This window comes from Nyctereutes procyonoides, unplaced genomic scaffold (genome assembly GCF_905146905.1).
Source record: "Nyctereutes procyonoides isolate TBG_1078 unplaced genomic scaffold, NYPRO_anot_genome, whole genome shotgun sequence".
Lineage (NCBI taxonomy): Eukaryota > Metazoa > Chordata > Mammalia > Carnivora > Canidae > Nyctereutes > Nyctereutes procyonoides.
In genome coordinates, this window is record NW_026575052.1 from 8,302,581 (window position 1) to 8,327,932 (window position 25,352).

Here is a 25,352-nt window from a genome sequence, read left to right on the forward strand (position 1 = left end):
TCTGTGCCTTGTATTTCACCCAGGTCCCCAGGATGGAGGTGGGCACACGGCTGGCTCCCAGCAGGCCCCGTCCGGCAAAAATTCACTGAACTCCAAATGACAAAACCTGTAGGCCCCACCTGTAGGAGCCTGGGACCTGACTGAGCTGGATCCAGGTTCCCAAGGGTCTCAATCCCAGGAAGAGCCAAATCCATCTCCCTGGGGAATGTTATCAGTAAGTTGGGATGGAGGCCAAGGGGCAAAAGGCACCCAAGTCTCCCAAGTAGGAGTGAGATAAGCCCACATGGCAGATATACAGTTTGCTGTATCCTCTGTCAAGGCCAGCCCAGTCTGCCTCCTCCGCGTGGCCTGTCCTATGCCAGCCCTCCCCGACTACCCTCTCTTTATACCCAACGGGCTGGATCCACTGAGGGGGAGGGATGACAGCTTTGGAGGCAGACAACCTGGGCCCCACTCCCTAGTATGTAACTGGGCCATCTACTAGACAGATGAATTGGGCCAGTCATGCCCCTGCTGTGCCTCAGTTTCCCCCTCTGCAAAATGGAGATAATAATGCCAACCTTGAGATTTCTGGGAGGATTATATGCAATAATGCCAGCAGGAAGAGGGCCCCGTGTGGGGCTTGGCTGAAGATAGGGTGGTGGTTCTCAACCAAGAGAAGGCGTGCATGCTCACTGAGCAATGGCTAACGATCTAGGTGACTGAGGTCATTGGGGAGGAGACCCTGAACGTCCCAGGGCAGAGAAGACACTGGTCTGTCCTCAGGAAGCTCCGAGGTCTCTGTTCTTCTGGCCCAAGGGTCACAGGAAGGCAAACAGGAGAGAGAGAAGAGCCTGTGGAGTGACAGAGGCCACTGGGGCCAGGATTTATGAAGCCAGAATCTCAATCCATCCAGCCAAGAAGAGGCATGATCCCAGTTCCCAACTATTTGAAAACTGGAACCGCCAAACAAGTAGAGGGGATGAGTCAGCTGGGGTGAGGAGGAGAGGCCAGCAGCAGCAGGAGGTGGAGGCCAGAGCTGGCTCCTTGGGGGTGAGCATGGGGAGGCGGGGAAGGGAGAGATGGGGTCAGGGACCCGGAGGTGGGCTGGGAAGGGGCCAGAGGCAGCTGGGAATTCCCAGCCCCATGCCAGGAGACCATCTGTGAGGTCACCCAAGGCCACCTCTGAAGTCTTCCCCCTGCCAAGCCTCAGGCTGCCTCCCCCAGCCCACTGACAGGGACTGGGGGGGAAAGATGGGGAAAGATGCCAGATGTGAAAAAATGAAACACCTGGACATGACACACCCTGGTGGGGAAGAGGCATGTCTCTACCCAGCAGCCCAAGGCCAAGGCGACAGGTCACCACATACTTCTGTGTCTCTTCCCCTTAGCTTAGCCCTGCTGCTTTTCTGAGGGTCCACTGGGTCAGAGCGAGGGCTGTGAAGCTCTACCAACCCTGGCAAGGGACCCGCTACGGGCTCCCTCAGGGCACCCCGGGCAAGGTCTTCTGTCCTCCAGCACCGGCCTGAAGGAGGATGGGGCTGGGATGGGGTCCCAGGAAGCCCCCTCGCCAGTCCTGCTAAGATGCATGAACATCCTCTCTGCACCCGTGGGAGCTACTTGGCCACACCACTTGTTGCTCAGAGCCCACCAACTGCACACATCTGGGAAGGGGACAACGCGTCCACAGGCTCCAGCCTTTCCCAGGCCACACCCTGGGGTGTGCTCCCCTCCTGCTCCCCCACCAGGAAGGAGCAATCAGGGTGGAAGGGTGGACTCTGTCCTGCAGCTGTGGCCTCAGTGGGGGAAGGGGGGCAGTGACAGATCAGATGCAGTTACATCCAGGGCTCTTGGACTGCGAGGGAGCAGAGAAGCAGTGGCTTCCATTGGCTCAGTCATTGATTCCACAAGCAGAGCGCGGGCCTGGGTAAATAGTTGGCAGCAGTTTTGATCAGGAGAAGGTGTACCGTGCCGGGTGCTGGGAACCCTTAATCAAATATCACTCCGGCCTTGCCCTCAGCAGGAACAACACGAACAGAACAGCCACCACTACGTTTCACACCCTGAGCGAGGTGCATCCGCAGGGTTTCACGTCCATTGGGCAAACAGGCATCATGTTCCCTATTTCTGACCTGAGGCCCAGAGAGATGAAGCAACTTGCCCAAAGTCACAGAGCCAGTTGGAGCCGAGCTAAGACTTGTGGGAAGGGCCCTCTGAGCCCAGTGCCCTTGATCACAGTGCCCGGAGAAAGGGGCTCTGAGTCCACTGAGGAACCAGACAGCACTGTGGGCATGCCAGCGTGTGCCACACGCTCCAGGTCTCGGCAGAGAGCAGCGGCTGGAAGGACAGCTCCCCTGAGCCTGGGCGGCCAAACCACCCCCTCTGCAATCCTCAGCAAGGAGCCTGGGCCTTCTTGGCCTGCTGGCTTCTCCCAAGGCCATTAATTTATTCACTTGATAAATGTCCACCTACTGTTGCCTAGCACCAGGCAAACTGCAGTGAACAAGATGTGAGGCCAGGTCCTCATGGAGCGTCCATGCTAGACTGGGGGGAAGGCAGTAAATTCTAAATAAGCACATAAATATCTAAGCATGAGCTCAGGCTGTCGGGTGTGAAGGGACCAGGGCCTGCAGCTCCTTAGATGTGCATTGGGAAGACCCCCCTCCCCCGCCCGCACCAGCTCCCTAGGCTAGTGTAGAGGCTCCAGCTCAGGCTGGGAGCGCGTGTGGTGTGGGAGGGGGGCCGACTGCCCTCGCTCTGAGTCAGGCCAGGGCCACCCCCATCCCTAAGCCTTCCCCTCCAACGCCTCCTGGAGCATTCCCATCTTAGTGGTCCCCCTCCGCCCCCCCGCTTCTTCTGGACGCTCATCCCACAGACTGGAGACTTCCCTGACTCCTCTTCTGTCCCAGCCCAAACCTCATCCATCAGCAAATCCCATCGGGCCTAACTTCAAAATATATTCAACAATCAACCACTTCTTCCCACTTCCATCGCCCTGGTATGAGGTCCCATTGTCTCTGGCCTGGACCTTGGCTCTCTGGCTTGTGCCCTTGACCCTCCACATCCTCTTCTCTGCACAGCAACTAGAGTGGCCTCTCATCACACTCAGAAGCAAGTCCAAAGGCCTTCTCATGGCCAAGGCTCGGCACACGGACCACGCTCCTTCTCAATCCCACTGCTCCAAACACGTGGGCTTCTTGTTTTCCGCAGATATGCTGAACACCTCTGGGCCTTTGCACTTGCTGTTCCCTCTACCTGGAGTGCCCTGTCCCCAGGCCTCTGAAGGGCTCGCACCCTCACTTTCTTCAGGTGCTTCTACTCAAGTATCATCTTCTCAGAGGCTTTTCCTGACCGCCCCGTCCTACCTCATCACTCTCTCTACCCTCTTCCCTGCTTTCTCTTTTCCTCTGAGTACTTCTTGCCATCTGACATATTATATTTATTATCTGTCTTCCTGCACTAGCTATACTGCAAGTAACACAAGGGGTGGGGGCGGGAATTTGACTTTTTGTTCCCTGCTGTAATCTCAGTGCCAGGAACAAGGTTAGGTCCTTAGAAGATGCTCAACAAATACTTGCTGAGTGAATTTTACGTCCACCACACACCTGTAGGGGGACTTTAGTCTGTGGGACATTTAGTCACATACATCACTGGTCCATTCATTCATTCCCCACACACTTCAGGCTTTTGTGGACCAGGTACCCTCCCCACCCCAAAGCCAGAGCAAGGGCTGTGGTAGATGGCCAGGAGCTGGACCTCAGGACACCTCAGGGATGCCACAGAGATGCTCTTAGGTCCCTGCAACTCTGGCACAGGGGGCCATGGGGGAAAGGAGGGAAGGGTGGGTTCTGGGGGCGGCTGATGCTCGAAGGCCCCACATTCCCAGGCCTCAAAATGCAGCCTTGTTCCCGGGGCTCTCAGGCTTTCTTGATGGTGCCCCTAGCCCAGCCACCCCCAGCAGCCACAAGCCACTCCCTTCTCAAGGCCACTATTGACAGGGACCCAACACCAGCAGTGAGGCTGGCGGCTCCCCGCGAAGTGAGTTCCACACATTCTTCTAGGTTTCAGTCAGCCAGCCTGGGCGCTGGGGCGGCCGGGACCGGGGAGCAGGAAGGGGCAGCAGGGCCAAAGAGGCCAGGGCCTGGGTTGGGGCAACATTCCAGCAGGGCTGGGATCCTCAGCCCAACCTCCCTCTTCCTGGAAGGAGGGTGATGGGGACAAGGCCAGGGTGGGCCCTGGGAGGCGGGGGCACTGCGCTCGCCATATCCTTGGGAAGCTGCTGGAGGACAGGGTCAAGTTCACCCATTGGCTCTCCAGCCTGACGTCTCACAGCTGGGATGGACTGGGGAGGGGGGCCATGGGCCAGAGCTGAGAGCCCTTCCCACACATCCCAGTGGTTGAAGATCCAGGATCTACATGTCTGGCTTCCAAGCGGCCTCTAATCATGGCTCTGTATCCTTCCACATCTTGGGCAGCCCCTCCGAGAGTCTCCCCACGAGGCCAAGGAGCCTTGAAGCCTCTGAAGACTCGCTCTAACCCTGAGGCCCCAGAGAACAACCGTGGTAACCCCGTGAGGGCTCCATGCACGGCAGCTAGCCTTTCTTCCCCCTCACTCCCCGCACAGGGTAGGGCCCAGCCTGGCCCCCTTGGGCCTAAAAGCCCTGGGATTAACTCAACCTTCTATAGGATCTCAGGGAATATTTGATGAGGAAAGTAACTAACAAACCTGCAAATAAACAGGTAATCCCACAAGTGGCCACCCTGGAGTTCCATCTTTCTAGGCTCCTGCCAGGACAGGCATGTCCAGGAGGCCTCCTGGACGAGACATATCCACCCTGAGTGCCTCTGTCTCTGAAGCCAGACCCAGATATTCCTTGTCTGAGGCAGCCTCTGTACGACCTCAGACCTGAGTTCTTACTTTTATCAACATCAGTGACAACAGTTTTATCAACATTAGTGCCTGCTATAAGCAAGTGGGCTGCTAGGCAGAGTGGCGAGAAGTCTGGTTTCAAAGCCTGGCTCTTGGTACCACCGAGGATATATGTAGGTGACCCACTGGGCAAGTTATGGAACTTTCTGTGCATCAATGTCCTCTGCTTAGAGAATGAGAACCATACTAGGAGCTATGACTTCGTGCATTCAACAGATACATTGAATGAGCACCTACTACCTGCCAGATGCTAAAGATAAAGCAGCAGCAAACAAAAATACGCAGGGTCCTGTTCTCATGGAGCTTAAATTGATTGGGGGAGGGGGATGCAAATAAATAAACAAATACTTATCAGATAGCGACAAGAAAAAAAAATAAAGCAGTAAGGGGACAAAGAGTGCTGGGCAGAGTAGTCAGGGACTTAAAGGAAGGGAGGCAGAGGGTCACATAGATATTTAACGGACAAACGTTCTAGGTAGAAGGAACAGCAGATGCAAAGGCCCTGAGGTGGGAGTGTGTTTGGCATATTGGAAAAACAAACCAGTGTGGCTGGAGTGAGTAAGCAAGGGGAAAGTTGGCAAGAAAAGAAGTTTGAGAGGGAGCAGGGGAGGCTGGATCCCAAAGGCCTCGTAGGCTATATTAGGGCAGGGGCTTGAGTCTGATGGTGAGCAGCAGGGGGAATGCAGGGAGGATCTGACATGTGAGGATTTGTTGAGAAACTCTGTGCCTGGCAAACAGTAGGCACCAATAAATGTGAACTGTCCATATGATTTTTGTCAGCATCTGGCCTGGCAGCCCAAGACTTCCCTCCCTACCACTCCAAGCCCTGAACCCAGTCACCTTCTGCCACCTTCCTTCCACCCCTCTCCCCAGCTGCACCTCAGATCCACAGATCCCAACATGCCTGCGCTCAGACTAAGAACAGGCCCGGGCCGAGCCAGGTGGGGGCCACTACTCCCCAGACACAGGGAGCTGGGCCCCATGCATGGAAGGGTGGGGGTCCCTCTCTGCCCCTTCCAGCCTCCACCTCCCTCTATGGCCTGTAGCCCTCCCTCTAGAAATCCTCAAGGCATACTCACAAGCTCCCCCCCACCCCAGCAGGTCTGGAGCAAGAGGGGCGGGGGGGCTGGGGCAGGGGGGTGGGCAGGACAATCAGTTATGTCCAGGGAAGGGCTGAGGTAGCACGACCCCCCAGGGGAAGGGGAGGCTCCTTTAGCTCCTCCATTTCCCCTCCGCCCACAGCCTCCCTAGTGAGGAAACCCAGCAGAGGCAGGAAACAGGTATCTCAGTGACTTCCCTCCTCAGTCCTGAAAAACACCGTAATCATGGCAGCCCCCTCAAGATTCCTGTCTCCCGGTGGGGCTGGCCCCAAAAAAGGAAGGGCTAAGGCCCCAGCAGGAAGAACAGGGATCAGCAGGCCAAGGCAGGCACTGAGTCACCCAGGCCTGGCCCCCACCCCGAGCAAGCCTCTCCACCTCCTCTGAAATTACTCCCACACTTAATCACAGACCACTGCTTCCTCTGCCTCCTGCCCCAGTGAGGTCTCGAGCTCCCTAAGGACCACCTTACCTTCCTCTACTGGCTTGTGGATGTGAACCAAAGGGTGGAAAAGATAAAGGACAGTGTGGGTGAGGAGGAACCCAGGGCTTGCTGGGGCCCTGGGCTAGGAACCTGATTTCATGTAAAATATACAATGAACTTCTTATCCCATTTTACAGATGTGGAAACTGAGGCTGAGGAAGAAGAAAACTGCCCCAGATCACAGGCTAGAAAATGACTGAGCTGGGATTCAAACTTCTTGGGTCCAAGCTCTTTCCAGCTCTCCGCCATCAGCGTGGGGAAGGACAGTGAAGACCTCGGTGTGGTTGTTGAGGAGACTCTATAATCCTGCAGGGTCGGAACTGCCTGTTGACCCATCTCAGTTCTGGGAAAGCAAAGACGGGGCCTATTCTTGCTCACCCATAAACCCCAACCCCTAGCACAGTGCCAGATGCACTGGTACACAGTAGGTGCTTAGCAACAGCTGCTGAATGAATGAACCCCTGAACTCCCACTGACTGACTGTCAGGGAAGGCTGCTCAATGAAGATATGTTGAATGAACTAGTGAGTGAGACGATTGGCTGCCATCTGGAATTTCTGTGTAAATTCCTCCAGCACACAGCACATAGCTCCACCCTCCTCACTCGGCCCTGTGGAACCCTGTGGAACCCTGTGGAACCTGGCATCCAGGAGCCCTCAGCAGGGAGCAGAGCTGGGGGAGCTGCAGAAAAGGAAGACATCCCATGCGCTAGGTTCGTGCCTACTTTCTGGAAAAGTAAAGATCAAGTTTGGATCAAGCCTGGGAAGCAAGTGGATGGGCATCTGTTGGATACCCTGGGGTGAGAGGCTGAGGTGGGGAGTGGGGGAGGAGAGGTTCTAGGTGGGTGGGGCATGTGAGCTGAGGGGTCAGGCCCAGGGTGGGGGTTAAGGAGTGACTCAGGAGGGCAGAGGTGAGACACAGCTGGCCAGGCCAGGCCAGGGATTCAGTCACTGGGTAAACACTGGCTAAGAGAAAGTCCCTCTCTTGGCTCTGAGAAGGGGCTGGGGTAGGGGGCGGGGGTTAGGGACAAGAATGGCCTAGGACCACCTCAAAGAGGGTGGGGGTAGCTGTGTGGTTCTCCAGGGCAGGCCCAGCTTCCCAGATGTGCCCCCACCCACAGCTGCCACCAGCTGCCTGCCCACTGACCCCGCCCCACCCTTCTGGAGTTCACTCAGGTCCTCCGAGCGGCTCCTGGTCAAGCATTCTTTGCACCGGCCCAGTCCAAGCTCAGAGCAGGGAACCTGGCTGTCGGGGCAGGCCTCCCCTGCACCTGAGGACCCCGGAAGAGGAGAGCTAGGAGACCGACCTAGGTCCGGTACCAGGCACTCTCAGGCTCCTTCCACGCAGTCCTGCCACGCACCTTCCAGCGCGACACTCCGAGGCCAAGCATTCTGAGTTCTCTTTGGGCTTGCCCGAGGTCACACAGCTCCTGGGCGAGGAGCAGGGATGGATTCAAGTCCGGGGGTAGGGCTCCAGGGCCCGGGGTGGGGGTGGGGGTGGGGGCGTCCACACACACCTCACTTCGGTCCGGAATGGCTTTTCAACTTGTGCCTGCCTGGTTACTAGCTCCCCTGGGGGCCGGACGGCCTGGTAAAGTTCCAGCGAGGGCTGATAGGCTCCCCATCACCAGTGAGGGCCCCCTTTCCAAGTTGGCACAGAAAAGGGTGCCCCGGCCCGGCCAAGTTCCCGCCCTGCTCGAAGTTTCTCCGCCTGGTCCCCAGGAATGGCAGGCCGGGCCATGCCCAGCGCGACCCGGAGGCTCCGCAACGTGGCCGGGCGACCCGGGGGCTCTCCCGCGGGCCGGCCCCGCCCCCGCCCCCACGCGGGGCTCCCCGGGCGCCTCTCGCGACCGCCCCACGGCGGAGGGGGGCGCCGGCCCGTGCCGCCGCGGGGTCCCCCCCGGCGGGCGCCCCCGTCCCGGGCCGGAGTCCCGGCCAAGTTGGCGGGCGCCCCCCGCCCCGCACACTCACCGCGAGCAGCCGCCCGTGCAGCAGCAGCGCCAGCAGCAGCGCGCCCGCCGCCCGCTGTCCCATGGCCCGGCCCGCTCCGCTCCGCTCGTCGCCCGGCGCCCGCCCGCAGCCGCCCGCTCGCCAGCCTGCGGAGTCCTCGGGACGGCGCGGCCCGCGCCTGCTCCCGCTCCCGCCGCCCCCGCCCCTCCCGCCGCGCGCCCCGCCCCGCCCCCGCGGCCGCCCGCCCCGCCCCGCCCCGCCCCGCCCCGCCCCCGGCGCCTGGCCCCGCCCCCGCCCCGCCCCGCCCCGCGGAGGCCACGCCCCCGGGCAGGCCCCGCCCCCGGACCGCGGGCGCCGCGAGCCCGAGTCCCAGCGGCCGCGCTGCCAACTGGGCCTTTGTCTGGGCCCCCAGCCCCCTCGGCGCGGGCCGCGGCCCAGCCCGGCTCCCCGCCAAACCCGGCCTGGAGTGCGGGATGGGACGGGGCCCGCTGCACCCCCTCTCACCCGGGACCCCCCACTCGGGCCGCGAGGGCTCCCGCGCTCTCGCACACGCGCGCGCACCCCGCGCTGGCCTCCCCACGACCTCTCACACTCGGCCTCGCCCCCCACCGGTGCACACCTACAGACCTCACGCGTTCCCGCGCTCGCTTGCTCTGTCTTCAAAACTGTCACCCGCAGGGTGACACGACTTTCACACACTCACCACCGTTCAGGTTCCTATTAACTGTTTTTTTACGCAGACTCACAAGTGTGAATCCCCAGACCCGAAGCATCAGGACGTGTTTTCGCACACAAATTCGCCTGTGCCTTATACACAGGCCCGTATAATCCGCTCATGCACGGGTTGGCTTGTCATTTTTGCATTTTTCTCCCGCACTAACCACAGCGCCTTACAGTGGGCACTTGAGAGTGAGCTGAATTGCCCCGCACACACGCACCATTTTCCCCATAAACCACTAACACATCAACTTGGATTGACATACATCAGAGACCGAGTGCCAGAGACACACCGTTCGCACACCCAGGCCCAGACACAGATGCTCCGGTGGTAAATCCCAGTCCCCGCTGATCCACCACTGACACAGACCCACAGACAGCACACTTGGCCATGCCACTGGGCCTCTCTGCCTGCACTCAGGTCTCCTCTCTCTGCCTGAAAATTTCCAGGGCAACCCAGGCTGCTGATGGGTGGAGAGAAAACTGGTGTGTGTGTGTGCGTGTGTGCATGTAGCTTAGAGGAAAACCTTTTGAGTAATGATGGAGGGGAATAAAAACTGAAGTTTCCATTGTTTCCTATGAGAGTTGCTAGGTTCCAGGGACTCAGGGCTGGGTTTGAGGCCAGGAGTGAGGTGAGCTGTGGACAGAAGGAAATGCCCAGCGACCTAGGCGGCACCAGGCTGGGCTCCGGAAGGCGTGTTCCCTGTGATAGGAGCCTGCAGGCTCCCACACTCTGTGGCCTCCCATCCAGGCACAGGGGGGTTGCGGGTGGGGAACAGACTAAGAGAATGTTAGCATCCTGACCCCCACCCCCAGGTAGATGTTCCATTCCCCAAAGATTGGGTTCTTCGCCCCTTGGGGTATATTTCTGGGGGACCAGCTTAGAGCCGTAAGGGGCAGAAACTACATCTGCAGTGGCTTGGCCAACTACCTGGCGGCGACCCAGATGCCAGGCACAACACTGAGTAAGGGCTGTTACTGCTCCAAACAGCGAGATACAGGTAGATGAAGAGGGGTTGTGTGATCTTGGCTCTGAGTGACCCCTAATCTGGTGGAGGCAAAGGGCAGGATATAGTCTCTGTCCTTGTGTTGTTCTCAGCCTGATGGGGAATCCTGCCTGTACCACCTTGCCATGTAATCTTGAGCAAATTACTCCACCTTTTGATGTCTCAGTCTCATCGTCTAGAAAACAGGAAAAGGAGAATAATACTAAGACTTCCCTCACAGTGCTGTTGAGGGCAAAAATGAATAATTTTTTTTAAAGATTCTATTTATTCATGAGAGACACACACAGAGAGAGAGGCAGAGACACAGGCAGAGAGAGAAGCAGGCTCCATGCAGGGAGCCCACCGTGGGACTCGATCCCAGGTCTCCAGGATCAGGCCCTGGGCTGAAGGTGGCGCTAAACCGCTGAGCCACCCAGGCTGCCCTTAATTTTTTAATTTTTTTTAAAGAACAGTTTCGGGCATAAAGTAAGCCCTACATAAAGGGTCCCATCTCTCCTGCTGTTTCTGGGTGAGCTCCTAATCTGAAGAAGGGGACACACTTCTGCAGTTAGGGGGCTCTAGTCTGATGGAGGAGCAGCTTCTACACCCAATGTGTTGCTCCTAATCTGAAGGCTAGATGCAGCCTTTACCCCGAGGATCTCCGGTCTGATGGGTGAGTACAGCCTTGTGCTTGAGAACTCCCTCTCTGATGAAGAAGGTCACAAAACTTCAGTGACATCAGAGCTGGCAGGTGGCCAGCCTTGGTGGCAGGATTTTTCCAAGGCCTTGCCGGTCTGTGGAGGGTCAGCCTCCATGACAAATCACATTTTGTGAGCTGCCTCAGTGTCTTTTCCCCACCTCGGGCCCTTTAAGTCTCAGAGCTTTGGCTTCTTGGATGATTTGCTCATGAGCAAAGGGAAACCGGGGAACAAGCAAGCCTTTGTAGATGTCTGGTCAAGACTAAACCCAAGCTATAAGTCTTGCTTACTAAAAGGGGTTGGGGAGAGACATGGTAAAGCTGGGCTGACACGGAGGGCAGGAAAATATGGCCTGTCTAGAAAGTCTTCCAAAGTAACTCCACCCACCCTGAGGATTGGTCACCCACCTATTTATTCTGCATCCTTTCCTTCCCACTAAGGGATTTGGCTAGCTCTGTTTTCTTTTGCAGCCCTTGATATCTTTAGTAAATGTTCTCAAGTTGCTTTGTCTAGGGCCTGGCTATCTCCTCATATGGCTTCGAAGAGCAACAGAGGCAGGGCTTTTGGGCTTTGCTGAGTCCCGGAGGCGCCTGTAATCGCAACTGTACGTACTCATAGCTCAGGGTGCTCGTCATCCTCTTGGAGAGAAACAATCCAAGTCTTGCACAAGGTGCCTTAGATAAGGAGAGACAGCAAGAGTTTGGATAGGTAAGAGCAGCCAAACAATCAGGCTTGTACAAAACAGCAGTTGGGTGCCTTCAGGAACCAGTAGCTAGAGTTTGTGGGTCATCTGTCTGCCACTCCAAAATTGACAGCACTCAGCTTTTCCTGGCTTCCACTTCCACTCCAAATCTTTTCTCTGCCTCAGAGCTTCTCACTTGTTTCATTTTCCCCCTTTCCTTCCTTCCTTCCTTCCTTCCTTCCTTCCTTCCTTCCTTCCTTCCTTCCTAGCTGCAGTGAATGGTTGGGTAGGTTGTTCACTGAACAAAAGTATGCAGCCAAGTAAGTGGGCCCTGCTTTGGGGCTATGTCTGCCCTGAGGGGTGACCTTTTGCTCACTTGAGTAAAGGCACCGTGTGGGCTAGCTGTGGACTTGTATTCATTTAATTATGAAATAAACACCTATTTTGTACAAAGGTTCCAAAGCCTGTGTGGGCAAACAGATGCTGGCAGGGTAGGGATATGTCCTTGGATGAGAATGTAGAACTAGAAAATTGGTATTAAAAGGGAGTGGAGGGGATCCCTGGGTGGCGCAGCGGTTTAGCGCCTGCCTTTGGCCCAGGGCGCGATCCTGGAGACCCGGGATCGAGTCCCACGTTGGGCTCCTGGTGCATGGAGCCTGCTTCTCCCTCTGCCTGTGTCTCTGCCTCTCTCTCTCTGTGTGTGTGACTATCATAAGTAAATAAAAGTTTTAAAAAATTTAAAAAAATTTAAAAGGGAGTGGAGGTGGAGGAGAGGAAACTTGGAGGTGACGGGAAGAAGAGGAGGACACAATCTAAGCAGGCAGTTAAGTTAAAGTTCCTGTGGAGAGGGGGAGGACCCTACAGGCCTTGCAAGATAGAGCCCTGCCCATTTCTCCAGCCACACCCCTCCCCCAACCTGGTCTCTGTACATGCTTTTCCTTCTTCTTGAGTGCTTTTCCCACCCAATACCCACCCCCCTTGTCCTACTGTCTTATAGCTCCAAGATCATGCCACCATAGGAGCCTTCCCACCTTCCCTGCCTTCTCAGGCTAGGCTGCTTCCCTGCTGCAGTTCCCCACAACCTGCCTCCCCCAAGTTGCTCTTGCAACATTTTTACAATGACAATAATTTGGAAGATCATTTAATATTCTGAGCATAGGGGGCACCTGGGTGGCTCAGTGGGTTAAGCATCTGCTTCGGTTCAGGTCGTGATCTGGGAGTCCTGGGATGGAGTCCTACATCTGGGGAGCCTACTTCTCCCTCTCCCAGCTTGTGCTCCTTCTCTCTCTCTCTCTCTCTCTCTCAAATAAATTAATAAAATCTTTTAAAAATTATTATGAGGCATAATAAAGGCAGGGAGCATGATGGTCTGGTTTCTGTATTGTTCCCAACTACATCTCCTGTGAAGGGCACAGTGTCTGGCAGGGAGCTGGCACTTGGATGATTTCACTTGAATGAAAGAACAAGTTGGTTCAAGCATGGCATAAGATATAAATGTTCCCCCTTCTGGTTTGTACTCCAGGCAGATAAACTCCCCTTGCTGTCTGATTCACGCTGAATCGCATTTGGTTACTACCACAGTTCTGGGGAGTTGGCAAGTGAGTGTGTTTTATGACTGCCCTCCTCAAGACAGAGAAACTGAGGCCCCAGAGCGTGAAGCAGCTTGCCTAGATCACACACAGTCAATTGGAGGTAGAGTCACATCCACATCTGTCAGACTCTAGAACTTTCTTGACCACATCCATTTCTGCCTCCACCTGGGTTATTTGCAACTCTGCATAGGCAGAAATGTGACATTTCTGAAAATAGCCTTGATTCGGTCCCTCCGCCCCTTCCAGATATCCTCCCCACCAACCCTTGTCATTCTCACTTTCTTGCTGAACTCCCCACCTGGGGTCCCAGGCCCCAGGGCAGGGTTCCCACTCTGTACCTCATGGATCACCTGCCCTCTGAGATGCTCCTTCAAAAAGGGGTTCCCTGCTCAAGAAGTTTGGGAACGCTGTGCTCTTTCCTACCCTTTGGCCATCTCAAGGGATACCAACACAGGAAAGTTTCTGAGCAAGCCTCCAGCAAAATCGGCTTGCCCAACTCTACTTAATCCAGCATTCCTCAAGATACTTGAGAAAGGAACCCATTCGTTTCTATGAAAAAATCTTTTAACATCCCACAAGACTGGGGTTTCTCATAACACACTTTGCAGATACTGCCGCAGAGCCTCGCTCCTGAGCTGACCATAAATGGTCTCTATAATTTGAATTTGTCACTCATGCACCCCCCGCTCTCCAGCCAGGCTGGAATTCTTATGGCCTGCATACACCCCCCTCACATTCCTACCCGCACACTCTTGCTTCAGCTATAGAAGACTTCTGTGCAAGGCCCGTAGCTGGTGCTCTGTTCATTTCCCTTCCTTTGTTCCCGTACACACATGCATTTTACCGCATGTGCTCAGTGTTATGTGTACCATTTCATGTCTTGCTCCCCTTGCCTAACATTCTTCAGAAACGCAGTTCCATGTGTCAGTCAACTCCAGGGCTACTTACAAATGTCTCTACGGCTCGGTGCCAGTCCCCACACTATTTATTACCAGTCTGAGATGAGATAAGAAATGTTCACAGAGTGTAGATCAACTGTATTGGTAAGCACTCTGGTTAGCTCAGCTGACCATTTTTTTCTGGCCATACTGGCTCCATATTGCAAGCAGTGAGCAGATTTACATACTACTACATGGTCTTTTATTGCAAACGGTAAGGGTTGGCGATTTGTGGGCCAGCTCCTTTGAACAGCACTCACACTGACTTTGTACATCATAGTTCTCATAGTCATTTGGTATAGTGCCCCCTAAACTCACCATGCTTCGTCAGCCCTATCCTATTGTTGGATATTTGGGCTGTTTCCAGGTCGTGGTGATTAATAAAGCACTGCTGTGAACGGGTACGCATGCATCTGTGTGTTTACTTCTGCAACTCCCTCAGTTTTTAAGGACCACGAATCCGAGGCCAGAAAGGTGGACGGTCATGAGCGGCAGAGGCCAGCCTCCCGCCCTGGCCTCCTGACCCCGGCCCCCTAATTCCTTCCTCCAGCCTGAAGGGCCCTTCCTACTGGGCAGATTTTCCGTCCCTTTCATGCTTTTCTTTGCTAGGTTATGAGGTTTCTGCAGTGTTCCCACATGTTGTCTTTTGGAGCTTGAGAGAAATCCTTTTGGAATGTCCTGTGCCTTCTCCCTCGAGTTCCCGGCTTTGTTCAATTGTTCACGATAAATTCCTGCCCTGTTGGGAGGGGCCCAGAGGCTGTTAAGTTTGCCAAAAATGGTGGTACCAACTCAGGCACAGCACATGTCTGAGGCTCTTTGCTTCTACTGAGATTTCAACCTAAAAGAGGGCAATGTGGATGCGGTTGGGGGCGAGGGGGTATCGCCCAGCCCTGGTTTTCTGCTTCCTTTGTAGAGTAAGCGGAGTGAGTTGTGTGCAGACAGAAAGGACAGCGAGGGGTAAGGTGGGCCTCAGGAATGAGCTGGGGGCTGGGGAGGGCTAGAGTGGGGAGAGTCAGGTTCATGAGGTTCAGAGACGGGAAAGGTGGGTGGGGGAGTGAGGGTTGGGAGCAGGACAGTGTGTCACTCCAACATGTGCCTTGGCTGTACACATCTATTTTCTGGAATCGTAGAATGGTGATATCAAATTATCTGTTTGAAAAGCGCTATGGTAGATTTTTAAAAAACGTATACAAAAAACATTCTGATGTCACGCACCTATCCCCAGTGGTCCCCAACGATGCAGGGACCAGTGGATTGGGCAATTGAGACACAGGTGACCTTTGAGGAAATTTCTCCCTTTGTTTCCTATTTCCCGGAAAGAGCATATTCCAGGTTAACACTGCCCTGTCTGGAACACTGGTGTTAAGGGGCAGCCCAAACCCCTGGAGTTAAACACCATTTTTGTTTTGTCTAATTTACCGCATATTTTGGATACCAAGATTTACCTCTCTTTCTTTTGGAGTCCATTCAATAAACACTAAGAAAAGAAGCAATTTGGATAGAAAGGGCATTGGCTGAGGGCCAAGCCCCAGGTGGGAATCCCAGCTCTCCTCCGTACCAGCTAGAGGAGCTTGGGCATGTCACTTCTACTCTTTGAGTCTCAGTTTTCCCCTCTGCAAAATAGGGTACTAAAACTGAGCCTCACAGGGAGCAGAGAAGGCTGAAAGCCCATATTTCAGGCCTTGGTGGCATGCCTGGAACACAGTGTGGGCGCTCGGTAAGTGATGAGGTACTTCTGCAGGCGTGAAGGACTTTCCCCGACCGCCCCCAGCGGTGGGGACACCTAGCTTCTTCTGTTTACAAGCCGGACAGCACACTAGGCTGTGGCATTGTTCTGTAGCCAGCACGCTGCTTCCTGTTTACACAGACCTTGCAGATGCATGGCTTGGACAGTGGACGTGGAGGACTTCCTGTGGCCTCTGCATGGCCATGTGGAACAGAGAGCCTTCTCTAGCGAAGAGCCTTATTTTCTCAGGACTTGAGCTGAGTGACTGGTGCAAGGGGCTTGTGAGCAGTGAGTATCCAAGGAGCAGTTGGGCTAAATGCAGACATCCTGTCCCTTTCACGCTCAACCCAACCCCCCACCAATGGTCAAAGTTCATTTGAGCACCTACTATGTATTGGGCTCTGTAATGATATTTGCCATTCATTGGGCATCCACTGTGTACTTTTGCAGAGCATCTACTACTTGAAAGATGTTCTAATCATGAAGATAATTATTGAGCACCTACTGTGTGCATAATACTCTAGAATGACTCTGGCATCCAGTTTTAGAAGAGTCGCTGTGTTGTATGTGGTGTAATCATCTTTATCATAATCATTTATGCCTAACCTCGATGTGCATCTCATCCATACAATAAGGACAATAATACCTTCCTTGAAGGATTGATATGGGGATTAAATGAGTTGATATGTAGAAAGCGGTTAAAACAACGACTGGTGTATAGGGAAGAGCTTAATAAATGTTGGCCACCATCGTGGATAATTATTAAACACCCATTGCATGCAAGACACTCTAATCATCAGACAATTGTAGTTATCATTGCTGAGCATCAGTTGGGCACATGGCCCTATAATCAGTGTTTATAACTGAGCCCCTGTTGTGGGCTAGACACTGGGGAACTCAGGAACAGTGTCCTAGGCAAGGATCTTATGCTCCGATTAGGGGAAATTAAACTATTTGGGTGGTAGGCATCTCCAGGAGAGTCAGGGACAAATCCTATGCAAATACCGACCTAAAGCAGGAAGGGGATGGCTTTGAGCGGCCAGACAGAGGATTTGGGAATCAGGACACCCTCTCCTGAGTCGGGCCAAAATGGATTCTAATAAGCTGTATTCCTACAAGTGTTCACCTGGGGGTTGGGTCACTGGAGAACCCACCAGACCCACCAGACAAAGGCCAAAGTCTTCTCTCTTGGGAGGGAAGGAATGCAAGAGACAAGGAAAGGAGTGTGCTACACTGCTGAGCTTTGGACCTAGAGAGGATATCCCAGGTTCTCCAGAGATGAAATACAAGTGAGGGTGAATTCAGTAAACTAAAATCCTACTCCCCCTTTCTTCCTCTAATCCTGAGACCTCCATGGTGAACTCCTGGCAGGGATATTCAGGCTTGCCACTTTCTCTTTTTGGCCATAGGGCTCAGCCAGAGCAGGCCACTCCCTCCAAGAGTCATGGAATCTTGTAGAACTGCAGGTTCTGCATTATTTCAAGGTCAGCCCCATTCCACACTCTGACCTGCCATTGGCCCTCATATTTCCAAGGAGACAGGAAAGCTCCACCAAGAAAAGGGCCTGGACCTGAAGTTCAGAGCCACACAGAAATGGCCTTGAGGGCTGAAATGGGAAGTTGGCTCAGGACTCAGGTGGCCTGAGTTCTCAAGGGTCAAGGGGGCAGGGGAGGGGTGGTGGTGGGGAGACACTCTTGATTCTTAGCCCAGGCCTGGCTTGGGGCAAGGAGGATAGACTCAGAAATATCAGAGCCTGGGTCCCTTAGAGCCCATTAAAGCTACCCTACTCATTTACAGAAGGGGAAACAGGCCTAAGGGGGAGAAAGCGATGCACCCAAGGTCTCAGAGTAGACTAGTGGCACAGTGAGGCTGGAATCACAGTCTTTATGGTCCCTCAGCCAGCAGGATGGTAGAGAACTGGGTGCCTTGTAGGTCCTGACTTCTCATCACCCAAATCAGTTAGGTCTCCAAAGGTTTGGAACCCTCAGTGGCCCAGAGAACAGTTTCTCAGACATTTGCAGCAAGATACTTGGGACCTCCTCATTCTGACCCTCCTGGCCCTCCTCCAGCCTGGATAGAACCATTCATTAGAGATTTCCCAGGAAGGGCAGTACCTCCAGTGGCAATGATCCCTGGTTGCCTCTCCCACTCGGCATCCTGAAGTTTTCCTCTACCTCCACCCTAAGCCTTGGTCATTCAAACCACATCTTTAAAATAATATAAAGGGGCACCTGGTGGCTCAGTGGTTGAGCATCTGCCTTTGGCTCAGAGTGTGATCCTGAGGTCCTGGGATTGAGTCCCACATTGGGCTCCCCGCAGGGATCCTGCTTCTCTCTCTGCTATGCCTCTGCCTCTCTCTGTGTCCCTCATGAATAAATAAATGAAATCTTAAAAAAATAAAGAATAAAATAGAACATATAGAAAGCACTTAGAACAGCACCTGCCACAAAGTAAGTGCTCTAGGAAGTTCTGCTATTACTATCGTCATTATTATTTCTGCTCACGATGAACAGTGCTGAAGTCAACATCAACAACAATCTCAAAATCAGAAGAGGATGAAGAGGGATTGGAAATGAATAGCTAGTCTATTTCTTCCCATGGGGAAACTCCCCGGTGACCCATTCAAGATATAAACCAGAGATTCCAAACCGAGGCCTGTGTGCTTCACATTCCACCTGCAAGTATTTTTCTTGAGCCCACAGAGCACTATGACATTTTTGAATTTGTTGTTAGCATATAAAAATGAGATTCCTGGCTTCTCTTGAAAAAGCAACAACCCGTTGGAGAGCTGGGTTTAGACCAAGTATTTCCTCCCCACCCAGCCCGGCTCACCCGTTAGCTTTTACCTTCCTGGCTCTGTAGGTCCTCGAGTTCATAAACCTCCTGTCGAAACCATTGCCCCCCCACCCAAACCTCCCCAACAGAGTCTTGGAAGGAACATTTTGCCACAGACAATTTATTTTCTACACCTGCAGCTTGATGGACATGTACCCATTTCATGGTCGATGTTACCACCAGCTACAGGGTTTAGAGATGGGCTCGGGGCTCTCCAGCCTGAGCGGATTGCTTCCCAGAGCTTGGGCAGGCGACCTAAGGAAAAGATCCCGTTGCCGAACAAGGGGAGCTCGGGCAGCTTCATCCCGGGCCTCTGCGGCAGCACAGGTGTGAGGCTCCGGCTCTGAAGCCGGTGCGGGTAACTGGTGCCGGCAGGCTCATCCGTATACTGCAGCGTGTTGACACCCCTGGGGGAAGGCACCATGCAGGTGTTGGTGTAGTTGTCAGAGGCAGCCGTGCTGGTGATGGGACTGGAGTAACTGCGGGGGAAGGAGTGGTCTGGGTGGTCCAGGTGGATGGAGTTGGCCACGCGTTCCAGGTAGTTGGCTGCAAGCCTTGGCAGGCTCAGTGATGACTTGGGACCGTTGGTACAGAAGGCATTGGTGGATCTGTCAAGGTAGTTGATGCCTCTGATGAGTTGGTCCAGGAAGGTGGGGCTGCAGGGGCCCGAGGGACGTTCTGTACAGAGCAGGCAATGGGGGCTGCCGCGGCAAGAGGGCCTTCTGGCCACCTTGGGGTGGTTTGCTAGGTGGCTCGTCTCCACGTACTTGGAGTTGTAGGGGCGGCCCATGCAGATATTCCTCACGGGAAGTCTGGGGGAGCTGGGGCCCTCCGATTGCTCCAAGGGGCCACTGCAGTTACTGAAATCTGAGCTACTGGGGGTGCGGGGACGCTTGGGGCTGTGGGGCCAGGCGGGAGTCTGGGCTGAGGAGGACAGGCTGTTGGGATGGCTCAAGCGGCTGCAAGCATTGGAACGGCTCCCTGGGCGTCCAGACATCGTCCCAGCTGGGCAGATGAGCTTCGTGGTGCCGACCTGCTCTGGGCTCACCCGGAGGCTGGCTACCTGGGCCTGGAGAAGACAGTTGGGTTGGCTCTCCATGGCTCCCTGCCCTCTCCCTGCACATTTTCTCTGCATGTGCTCCCTCTGCCTCCCCAACACCACCCTCCTCCCTCTCCTCCTCCTCCTCCTAGGCCCAGGAATTTTCACACTGGAAAACAGACATCCTATTCTTCAGAAAGCAAGAGTTGAGGAGGAAGGCAAGACCCTTAGAACAACTGAGGCCAGAGGACGACCCTTAGGGACAAGTGAGGCAGTCTCCTTGTTCCTTGAACTCACACCCATATCCTGAAATTTCCCATTTGCCTTTTAAGTAAAGACTCCAGGAGATCACAAAATCCAAAGACTGAATCTCTAATGGGGAAATTCCAAGCACTGAGAGAGACCTTCTCTCCAGGTAATATTAAATAGCTAATCATCAACAACACAATGCACCTGATACTAAAAAAAAAAATGTGTCCTGGAAGTGATGTAACACTATATGCACTGTCCCCACGCCTGGCACTTTGCTTGTGTCTTGCGTGTAATTGCTGCTATGAATCAAGGGGGTGGTCACTATTCTATTTCTGGTTGACAGATGGGGAAACTCAGTCTCAGAGAGATGATGTGACTTGCCTCAGATTCCACAGCTTGTAAGTGGTGCGGCCAAGGTACTATCTTGGATGTGTGTCTGATAACCCCTCAAAGACAAGGCTATTTTGGGGTGACTTCGGCCCCCCCTCACAATCTCTTTAGGAAGAATTCTCACCACATCTCCTCTGCCTGCTAGATGGGAGCACTAATGGGGAGAACCAGAGGCGGGGGCACTTGCTAAACCCCAGCACTAAGTTGATCCTGACTTTAGGAATCCCAAATGAGGGGAGGGGGTAGTATGACAAGTCCACCAACGGGGCTGGACTTGTAAGGTCACAGTCTTCCAGGAGATGTGGTCTTGACCCTCTCTGGCCGTAGGGGGTCTCCTCATCCACTCCACAAGAGCAGGGGGCATTGGGATCCCTACTCGTTGTGGTCTGAATGTAGGCACTTCACTGAGATTAAGGCCTGGCCAGGCCCAGAAGATGCTCAGTTCATGTACCCCCATCTCCTGTCTCAGCCTGTCTCCCCTCCTTGTCCCCCTGTCCCTGGGTTCCTTAATACTCCCCTACCCTCAACCAGGAGGAAGGCTCCACTCTCTCTCCCCCAAGACTGCCAGCTTGATGCTAATTTCCCACTTCTGCCCAGTGAGGACAGAGCAGTATCTGAGCCTGTCCCACCCAGGAAGCAGCTGCCTGCCCCTCTTCCAGCCCACGGCCCTCAGCTGCCGTTGTCTTTTGGGTCTGAATCGAGTGGAATGTACAGACCCTTGGCTCTTCCCTTTCAGGTCCAACCCCACCCTGTCTCCTCCTCTGGAAATACAGGAGGTGGCTGAGGGGTGACCCGCACAGTGCCCGACCCCTCCCTCCCCGGCTGACTGGGCCCCATCTGCCACAGGGCCCCCTCCCACGCTCACTCTGTCTTTAGGAGGTAGATGACTTAGCCCTCCTGTTGCTCTCCCCTGGAGATACCTTCATGCCGCCACTCCAGACTGCTGGCCATGTCATAGAATCATGGAATCCTAGAGCTGGGAGGGGCCTCCAGAGGTCATCCTGGCCAGGCCCCTGCCTCAGGGCCAGCACCACATTAAGCCCTCCAGGACAGATGGGCCCTATTTTTAAAACGAGACTGGGGTGGATGTTTTCCTGCATGTCTTGTTGTTTTTCTAGTGTTTAATTATGCTGAGAGTCAAGAAGTTTTATGCTGGCCCTGATATAACTCCCATTGGCCGTGGTCAGCATCAATCACTTCCCTTTTCCCACTGGCTCAGCAAACATTTATTGAGTCTCCCCAAAGTGCTAACCCTTGGAGTGACCCATTCTTGAGCATAACTGCTCTGTGTCTCCTGCCCGCTGAGGTCAGCGATCCAGCGTGGAGTATCTAGCACACGGCGGGCTCTGGCCAGAGCCTGAGGACTCCGGCCAGCAAATCTCAGGACCTCCATGGCCCTCACCCAGCCCTGGTCCCTTGGGGGCATCCAGTACATTTTTGCCAAGAAAAGCCTCCCTCCATCCAGTCCTCTCAAATATTAAAAATACAGTTTTACTTTTTATTTTTGAAAAATTTTCAAACTTCCTGAGAACTCACAAGACAACAAATTCTGTAGTCTTTATCCAAATCCACAAATTATTAATGCTCTTGCCACGTTTATCACTGCATGTGCGCACACACACACACACACAACTATTGTTTTGAGAGGACGTTGCAGACAACACCATCTTTTACCCCTGAACACCTGGGCATGGATCTCCTACATGCTGAGTAGACAGGGACATTTTCTTTTTTCTTTTTTCAAGTTTTAGATATTTATTTATTTGTATAAACCCTAACACGATACATCAACATGATTTCTTTCTTTCTTTTTTTTAATTTAAGACTTTATTTTTTTTTTCACGAGAGAGACAGAGAGAGAGGCAGAGACATAGGCAGAGGGAGAAGCAGGCTCCTTGCGGGGAGCCCAGTGTGGGACTCGATCCCTGGACCCTGGGATCACACCCTGAGCCAAAGGCAGACACTCAACCACTGAACCACCCGGGCGTCTCCATCAACATGATTTCATGCATTAGAGGGGAAATACTTCCTGGATAAGTGGAAAATTGTGCGAATGACTCCTGGAAGACCTTCATTCTAAGTAGCTTTATAGTGAAACCTTTCATTTAGAAGTCTGGACCTTCTTTCTTTAGTTTGCTGTAATCTATCTTCACTGAGTAGAGCTTGTACTGATCATGGGGACCCAGTTTTTTCCAGGATTCTGGGTAATTCTTCCTATCCCAACTGACCTCTGGATCGAACAATGCCAGGCCCAAGATGTACAGCACTGCTCCAGTACCTTCCACGCCAATAAATACGAAGAGGAGGATCGAGCTCGGATGCTTCATGGCCTGACCCAGGATCTGGCGTCACACGATTGTGCCAGGGGCCGCCGGTCCAAGAAAAGAACAGATCAAAGCTGGACACTAAGTAGTCCCTACACCAAGAATGAATGGACGTCTCGAACATGTTCTTACATCCCCATACTGCAGTGGCCAAATACAGGATGTTTGGCAGGGGTCGAGTACGACCGTCTAACATACAGTCCACATTGACATTTCACCGATTGCCCCTGTGATGTTCCTCACGGCAACTCTTCATCCCACACCAGATCCAACCCAGGAGCACGCGTGGCCTTTGTCCTCAGGTATCTTTGGTTTCCTTCACCCTTCCTTTGTCTTCCGTGACAGGGACACATTTGAAGAGCACGGGCACGTTGTTCTGGAGAGGGTTCTCCGGTCTGGGTTTAATCTGATGTTTCTGAGTGATCAGACCCAAGATCATCGAGTGCTGTAACATAGAAGCCTCAGCCTGGGCCCTCCACAGCCCACAGCCACTAAGGGTGAAAGAAAGTCCTTTCTGCCTGGGGTGGGGTGGTTATAGTTGCTGAAACGGGGAGCCAAGAGGAAGGATCAGAGGGCCCCCAAGGAGGAAGAGTGGGAAGCTCCGTGGACCAGGGAAGCAGTGTCTACAGTTCCCTTGTAGGGCGTCAGCCTGGCCTGGTTCTCCTCTGGCCTGGGGGCCGGGCAGGCAGGCAGGCAGCCAGCGAAGGGTTGGGCCTCTGCCGTCTGTCCTGAAGGTACCCAGGCATCGAGATCATTGGCCATTTCTGGCCTGGGCACTAAAAGCCTCTGGAAATAGCCCCAGGACAATTATTTTAGGAGGAATGTGCTATTCCTCCATCTTCCCAGAAAGCCAGGCTGTGTCCCAGAAGATCGATACCGTCCCTCTCTGGCCTCCCCCAACTCCAGGGGCTCTCTAGGTATTCTGGGGGCCATAGAGGCCTCCAGAGCCAGAAGGGGCAAGGAGCCAAAAGTAGAGTCAAGGAGACTAAAAGCGCTTTTCCCAGGTGGGGGGGGGGGGAGGTTCTGTTCTTAGATCCTGAGCTCTCAGAGCCCAGTCTTGAGTCATGCTGGCTGGTTAGGGGCCAGCTGACCCCAAGCATGAAGACACATGAGGAGGAGGGTATGGGGAAGCTGCCTGCCCTACCCCACGCCCAGCCCCATTCCCAAGAACCTGATATGCAAGTGTACCTGCTAGGTGCTAGCACCTTCTACCCTCCCATTTAATCCTCACAGCGCCCCTAAGAAGTGGTAGTTGGTTTTTCCAATAAGGTCATTGAGACACAGAAAGGGCAAGGGACTTACCAAGCTCACCCCACATTCAAAATTAAAACCCAGGGTTCTGGCTCTATCCAGAGGGGGCTACTCCTCTCACTCAGTGAGGACACAGTAAGTGACTCTGTGAACTGAGTGGCACTGGGAGCGGTCCAACCTGGAGACACAGGCTGGTGGGCAGCCTTAGCTCTGTCCCCCGCCAAACCCCATCCTCCACCACCCAGCGAGCCCAGCTGCCTCTCCCTCTCTAGCACTGTAGGGATGAATGCCAGAGTCTCAGAATGTTCTGGGTGGGTGCCCTACACAGTCTCCAGCCACAGAAGCCCCTACCCTTGCTCCACCGGTCCAGCTCCAACAGTGGATCCTTAGCTCCATTGCCAAAGCCAGCTGGGCTTTGCTTCATCCCTTGCCCCTCCCTCTCCCCTCACCCCCCTGCATCCCACCCGGGCCGTTCAACCTATCCCCTCCTGTGCCCCACCATGTCCATTGGGGGCCCCTTCTCTATCCTAGGCATGAGGAGTTTCCCCGAGGGCATCTCATTCCTTCGGGCTCTCCCAGAATGGAGGGAACAGCCTCCTTCTCCAGAGACCTTAGGACCCTGCCCCATTACCCTATATACTGTTTATTAACCACCCCACACCCCCACACCTGCCACTCAGCAGCTGCTCTTCTCCCCTGTGGCCTGAAATGGTGTTCCCATGTCCTTTCTGTCACATGGCTCCTGGAAGCATCAAAGATAAGGAGCAAGCAGAGCTTGGCAGTCCCAAGCATGAGCTCAGCGGCTGCAAGCATGAGACCCCCACATCAGTCCAGGGGACAGCGAGAGCCAAGGGCCATGAAACTTCCTTGGCTGTCCCACCCTGCCTGAGGACTTCTGTGCCCGGCCTCAGGCAACTATTAGCAGTGTGACTCACCTGAGTTCTTACCTGGCATGGGACCAGCTTGCCTGCAGGAATGAAAATCTCTGCTGGGCTGGGTTCTGGCCCTCCCCGTAGCTACAGGCTTTCACCCTCCCAAGCACGGTGAGTCACATACCCTCATTCCCCCAACACTCTCAAGGATAAAGGCCCTCTGCTCACCAGCTGCCAAAACAGCCTTCCCCGAGCCCACATGTGGCAGGTACAAGCCGGGACAGATTTGAGCTCAGAAGCACTGGGGCAGGTGTGGCTTGGCAGGAGCCCCAGCCAACAAGAACTTCCCTCCTGCCAAGCCACCTTAGGGATTTGGGTAGAGTAGCCAAGGTGGGAGGGCACAGGGCTCCTGTCATCAGGAAATTCCCTCCAGGGGAGGTGGGGACGATGGGCATCCGTAGGTTTATCAACCACCTTGCTGGGAGAAGACATAGGAAGTAGACAGCACGTAACTGGCTCATGCTGCACCCTTGGGTGAGTGGCTTCACGTCTTCAAACCTCAGTCTGCCGGTCTGCAAAAGGGGCAAGGAAGGTACTCAGTGGACCCTGTAG

At 54.2% G+C, this 25,352-nt stretch overlaps 2 protein-coding genes across 4 annotated transcripts in view; both read right to left on the minus strand.

The window, feature by feature from the left end:
* The window catches only part of HSPG2 (heparan sulfate proteoglycan 2), a 99,094-nt gene extending 90,487 nt beyond the window's left edge, over window positions 1-8,607 (minus strand). For all 3 annotated transcript variants that reach the window (XM_055331125.1, XM_055331124.1, XM_055331123.1), the window contains exon 1: window positions 8,460-8,607. In XM_055331125.1, coding sequence (XP_055187100.1) covers window positions 8,460-8,522 — 63 coding nt within the window. In that variant the 5' untranslated portion in view covers window positions 8,523-8,607. The remainder of the gene's footprint in view (window positions 1-8,459) is intronic.
* Window positions 8,608-22,398: 13,791 nt separating this feature from the next.
* Window positions 22,399-22,641, minus strand: LOC129513361 (cytochrome c oxidase subunit NDUFA4-like; the record flags this gene model as incomplete). The annotated part of the gene is made up of 1 exon (XM_055331134.1): window positions 22,399-22,641. A coding segment is annotated over one exon (243 nt), but the record flags the coding sequence as incomplete, so codon positions are not given.
* Window positions 22,642-25,352: the final 2,711 nt, after the last annotated feature.